Source organism: Meleagris gallopavo, chromosome 30, assembly GCF_000146605.3.
Source record: "Meleagris gallopavo isolate NT-WF06-2002-E0010 breed Aviagen turkey brand Nicholas breeding stock chromosome 30, Turkey_5.1, whole genome shotgun sequence".
NCBI classification, from domain to species: Eukaryota; Metazoa; Chordata; class Aves; order Galliformes; family Phasianidae; genus Meleagris; species Meleagris gallopavo.
Window position 1 is genome coordinate 3595728 of NC_015040.2, and position 5570 is coordinate 3601297.

The window sequence follows — 5570 nt, forward strand, 5'->3', positions numbered from 1 at the left end:
AGAGAGCCAGCGTGCACCGCAGAGAGAGCCAGTGTGCACTGCAGAGAGAGCCAGTGTGCACTGCAGAGAGAGCCAGCGTGCACTGCAGAGAGAGCCAGCACACACTGCAGAGAGAGCCAGCGTGCACTGCAGAGCCAGCACACACTGCAGAGAGAGCCAGCACACACTGCAGAGCCAGCACGCACTGCAGAGAGCCAGCGTGCACTGCCTGCTGCCCGTGGATCACTTTGCCCCATACCTGCCAGCATCCTTAGAGATGGTGACGGTGACGTCCAGCCCCAGTGCTGAGACCCTCCTGCAAACCACGTCCATGTCAATGATGGAATCGATGCACTCTGGGCCGCCTTCGACGCAGCACTGAGAGCCTGGGCAGAAACGGCAGTTGTCTAAGCCCTTATAACCCACATTATGGCCACACTTCTCCAGAGTGACAGTGGTAGCCATACCCGACACACCTACATGCACCACCAACTGCGAGAGAAAAGAAACACGTTACATCAACCAGCAGCCCACGGTCCCAGTAAGCACCAACAGAGCCTCCACCTGAATTCCTGCACGACCATCACATAATCAGCCCTTGTAGCAACCAACCATTCTCATTTTGCCCCCCTGACCCTCAGCTCTAATTAATTACGGCACGGAGCGGAGCTGCCCACGCAGCCCTGCACGCCGAGCTCCCATTAACTGCAGCACTGCACTCTGAGCCGCAAAATGCTGCAAATCCAGGTGTCTGCACGAGGAAAGAGGAAAGGATCCAGCCGAGGACGCAGTACCGAATGCAGCTCACAGCACAGTGCTGCGTGGCGCTCACTGGACATGCGTCGGCTCCATCTCTTCCCCTCCCTTCACTCTTCACTCACTCACTTGTGGACTGTGCTTTTTCCACAACGCAGGGATGAGCCTCTGCACTGTCTGATATTCCACTGGGACTTCATAGACATGCAGGTCGACGCCATCTCGCAGCCCGAGCTTCTCCAGCTCCTAGGAACAAGTGGGAAGAAAGGAACAAAGCCAGGTGGTCAGATCCAGGTGGGGCACAGTGCAGAACACGCAGGAGGCAGCAGGACCTGTGCAGCTCCCCCCAAAGCCACAGCACAGCAATGGTTTCGTCTCACAGCCTCAAAGAGAGGGGTCCCACGAAGGAGAGGCTGAAGGGACGGAGCTGTAAGAGCCACAGGGGCAGCTCCCCGCCTGCGCTCACACAGTTTGTTCTGCTCAGGCAGTGCAGGACTGAGCAATCTGACAATATTGAACCGATGGGAGCTACACCAGCAACTCCCACGCTAACAAAAACCACATGAAAATAATAAGAAAAAGGGTTGGCTTCATTATTTTTAGAAGTGGAATCCTATTCAGTCCTTGGAAGAGGCAGACGAAGCACAGCGAGAGCACCGTGCAGCCCAGCTGTTACCTGCACGAGAGCAGCAGCAGCCATCAGCCACCCCTCCTGCCCCAAGGACTGGGCAGCTGAGCTGTGAAGGCTCCCTGCACTGACTCCTGTGTGATAACCAGTGATGCTAAGTGATATTTCACCACATCTTTACACAAATCCACCTTCCAAACGCTGGCTGCTTTACCCGGCGTCTTAACGAAGTCACTTGTTCATAAATTAGAGCATTCACACACAAGGCAGCCTCTTTAGGAAGAGCTCCGCAGCGTTAATTGTAGGAATTCATCACTGCTCCTCCACTGAGCTCCTGAATCCCAGAGCTCTGTGCTGCTCACAGCCCTCCACTCACTAATAAAGATGTACTCTGGCCCCCAGACAACTCATTATCCACTGCCTTGTATACCTGACAAACACAGAAAAACGAACACGTCTGACCCATTCCCTGACCCCTGGACAATGGGCTTCTTTGTGAGCCCTTAATATCCCTATCAGGTCTGTCTAGACACCCTGACAGCCATTGTGCTGCTCCCTGACCTCTCCACTGGGCCCTGGCATAGCCAGACACGCTCTGCTGGGATGGGATGGTGGGACAGGGTGGTGGGATGGGGATGGTGGGACAGGATGGTGGGATGGGGATGGTGGGACAGGACACACCTGGGCCATGCTGGCACCGTATCCCACAGCACTTCCTGCAGAGCTGCAGCTGCACAGAGCCTCCAACCAAACGTTATAGAGATGAAAGTGTGGCACAGCACAGGTGTGAGGCAGAGCGTTATTACTGCGAGTTCTTAGAGCTGTGAGAAGTTATCAGCCCCTCTGAAGCCATTTGGGATCTCTCTCCTGAGCACACAGCTCTCCGAGCATTTATTTAACCCCAGTGTTTGCTGCCACGACCTGAAGGTGAGGTGTCCTCTGTGTTTATCGTGTGTTAAAAATAATGGAGCTTCAAAACTACTGAGCAGCGACACCAGAAGTTCACAGAACTGCACGGCTTCAGTGCAGGAAAAGACACCACATCTGTGCTCTGTGTCAGAGCCCAAACAACACCAGGAAAGAAAAGCAGGGAATCTTATCCTCGGGATGCGGGATAATAAAAGATGCAATAAAGCAGAACTGGCTCAGCCCCGGAGCTAGAAAGGATTTAGGAAGATTGTTTAATTGATTTTTCTTCTATTAAAATGCAGATCACACCGTCTGGGGCTCAGCAACTCAGACGCCTTTGTGTCCATGCTGCTCCATGAGGGCCCCGTCTGAGTCGCACAAAGCCCACCTCGGCGTGCTCAAAGCCATGCTGTTCCTTTTTGTCTGGGCCTCTCGGGCTGAGACGGGGTGAGGGGAGGGGGGTCTGGGCACACCGTGCTCCTGGCTGCAGGATGGGACCGCAGGGAGGTGGGTCCCGCTGCAGTTTCCCCTTCCCAAAGCATCCCTGAGCACTTAACGTGAGCTGAAGAGGCACTCGGTCGATTCAGCGCGGGGCTGCTCCTCGTTACACATCACACGACAGGTTTGCTCCTGCAAGAACAGCACAGCACCCACCTCTCATCCTGTCCCATACACACAATGCTCTGCTGTGCGTCTCCTCTAGCAGAAAACCGCCTTGGAAACAAGAGCTGATGTGATGAGGAAGAACAAACCAAACCAACGGCCTCTCGGCTGCCCCTCAGTAACGCACAGGTCTCGCACTCCTCCCCAGACTTGGCTGAGCAACTCGGGTGCATTCAGCCCCAGCGGCTCTCGGAGCCAAAGGTTTCCTCTCCCCTCACCAGTCAGCACATTGGACATCTGGACATCAGCTGACTGTAATTGATTAGAGCTCGAGATTTAATTTAAAAGCATTCTAAAGAAGATATTAATCCCCGAGCTCTGAAGGGAAGAGAGACGTGTTGGGGAGAAAAGCAGATTCAGTTTCCCGGGCAGCTGCACTAAAAGGCACCGTGAATTCCCAATGGCTTTGTCATTAACCACATCCAGGAGCAACAAATAAGGAAGAATTGGGAGAATGTGACAGTGCTGTCCAAGCTAATGCTTTACAGAACACCGCAGAGCACCCTCAGCTCTGCGTTAGCAGAGTGTTCTGATCTGCTCAAGCAATGCCACTCCACGAGCACTTCAACCGCAGCCCCACGTGCTGAGCCCCATTACAGATGAGAGGGCTTAAAGGTCAACCTGCTCGCCCAGACCCAGGCTGCAGCTGAGAGAAAAACATACAAATTCCTTTCGGTTTATTTGTTTTGAATTCCCTCTGCTAAGTGGTGGAGAAAGACTGCGGGCTCCGTGCACCATGTAACTCCTCTGAAATGCAGGGAGTCAGCCTAGGGGTTCCTTATTTGCCTTTGCTATATGAACCCAATCTCACTATGTTCTACCAGCAAAGGGATTGCTTTGAGAGGTGGGCAAAACATCACCCAGCTGAGTGCCTGGACACGGGGTGAGCCGGCCTCAGTGGATGGAGCAGAATCAGAGCTGAAATGCATGCAGGCAGGGGATGGTGCTGCTCCAAGGCCGAAGTTACAGCTTTACCTGCACTGCAATCCAGCTGGCGTTGACGGCGTGCTCTCCAAAGGGACCAAACCCTGAAAGAGAAGAAAAGCCCCCTGTGAGCAGCTGAGCCCTGCAGCTTGGACTGCAACAGCTGCACTCTGTGCTTTTTGGATTTATGTGCTCTGAAAGAAAATCCACTGCTTGTAATACCCAGTCCCCACTGGAGGTGTATTTTCTCCTTGCTGACCAGGTTAGGAACACTTGTTAGCTACAGAGGAGTTGAGTGATGGCACAGAACGAGGATCATGATTGGATCTTCTAACCCTGACAGTAACAGCCCACAACAGATGCTTCCACAAACAAGTCTGCCTCCAGTACCCCTCCTCTGCTCACACCTTCACCAAGATCTCTGCTGCCTTAAGAGGAACCAAACAAAACACTGCCGACCCTCCTACATCGAGCACCAAAGGTTATGACAGCGCCATAAAAACACTTAACTCCCCACATCTGCATTTCCTAATGAGTAACTCAGAGTTAACTAGTAATCCATAACATCTTTTCCTGAGCAAGCACACAAAGGTTAGGCACTTATCTGGGCGCAGGGTCAATATGCTTTAATTTAAGATGTCAGAGCTACCCCATGAGCCTAATGCAATCAGGAGGCACACATTTCATCTAAGCTGTGAAAGGACCGAGAGGGACCACAAATATTACATGACACACTAATGGAAACCTCCCGTGTGCTGCCAGCAGAAGGTGAGGGCTGAGGTTACGCCGCACACGACGGCGCCAGGGGTTTGTACCCATGTACAGCATGGGCTCAACGGGACGTCCATCTCAACTGAAGCCTCCGACTTGAACCAGCGTCAGTATCTCCCCAGAATAAACCTTCTGGAGGCTCCCACGAGATCCAAATGCAGACGTTGTTTCCCCATAACGACGAGAGGCACCAAACACGCCTCTCGTGGGGACGGTTTCTCTACAAAGCACACCGGAAGGCTGCAGCTCTCCAGGTGCCTCCAGCGTAACCAAAACCTCTCGTTCTGAACCCAGCTGAGCTGGCACAAAGCACAGCGGGCTGCTGCCCCTCTCACTCATCTGCACACCGACCCCCGGTGCGACTCCTTTCATGGCAGATGAGCAACTTTCTGCGCAGCACCAAACTCGGCCATCCCACGTCCACCACAGGGCCCTGCAGGCGCACAGCACTGAGCCCTCCGTGCAGACCTGTATGGGATTATCTCCTTACAGAGGTCTAAAAGAGAAACGGCACAGGAATGAGGCTTGCCCTCAGCGTGACACGCACAGCACTGAATGGGAACTCAGCGTGACATCGGCCATGTGCTATCACGGGCAGATCCAGCGAAATAAGCTCTGAATTTTAGAAGCAGAGTTCCCCCCGGTGCAGAAAATGGGAAACAAAAGTACTGCGGGGACCGGGGGGGTCCTCACGACTGACGGGTTGCGTCTGGTCACCGCTCAGCGCAGCCCCCGGGCTGGGAACGCCGCTGTGACACGCGGGCACCGCGCTGGCCGTGGGGCCGCTGCCCTCGGGACACCGAATGGGTTCGCGGCACGGGGATGGAGGCGGCACGGCGTCCCCAGGCACCAAACCCCGTCTGTTCTCCCGCAGCCCCGGCTCTCCCCAGGGCGAACCGGCGCCGGTCCCCCCTGCAGCCCATCGCAAAGGAGCGCAGCA

General features: G+C 54.4%; 1 protein-coding gene across 1 annotated transcript in view; it reads right to left on the reverse strand.

The window, feature by feature from the left end:
• The window catches only part of PGPEP1 (pyroglutamyl-peptidase I), a gene marked incomplete at its 5' end in the record, with an annotated part of 8718 nt that extends 4583 nt beyond the window's left edge, over window positions 1-4135 (reverse strand). Inside the window, 3 exons of the mRNA XM_019609973.2 lie at window positions 239-471; window positions 865-981; window positions 3911-4135. Of these exons, the coding sequence (XP_019465518.1) occupies window positions 239-471; window positions 865-981; window positions 3911-4135 (575 nt within the window). The remainder of the gene's footprint in view (window positions 1-238; window positions 472-864; window positions 982-3910) is intronic.
• Between the last annotated feature and the right edge of the window lie 1435 nt (window positions 4136-5570).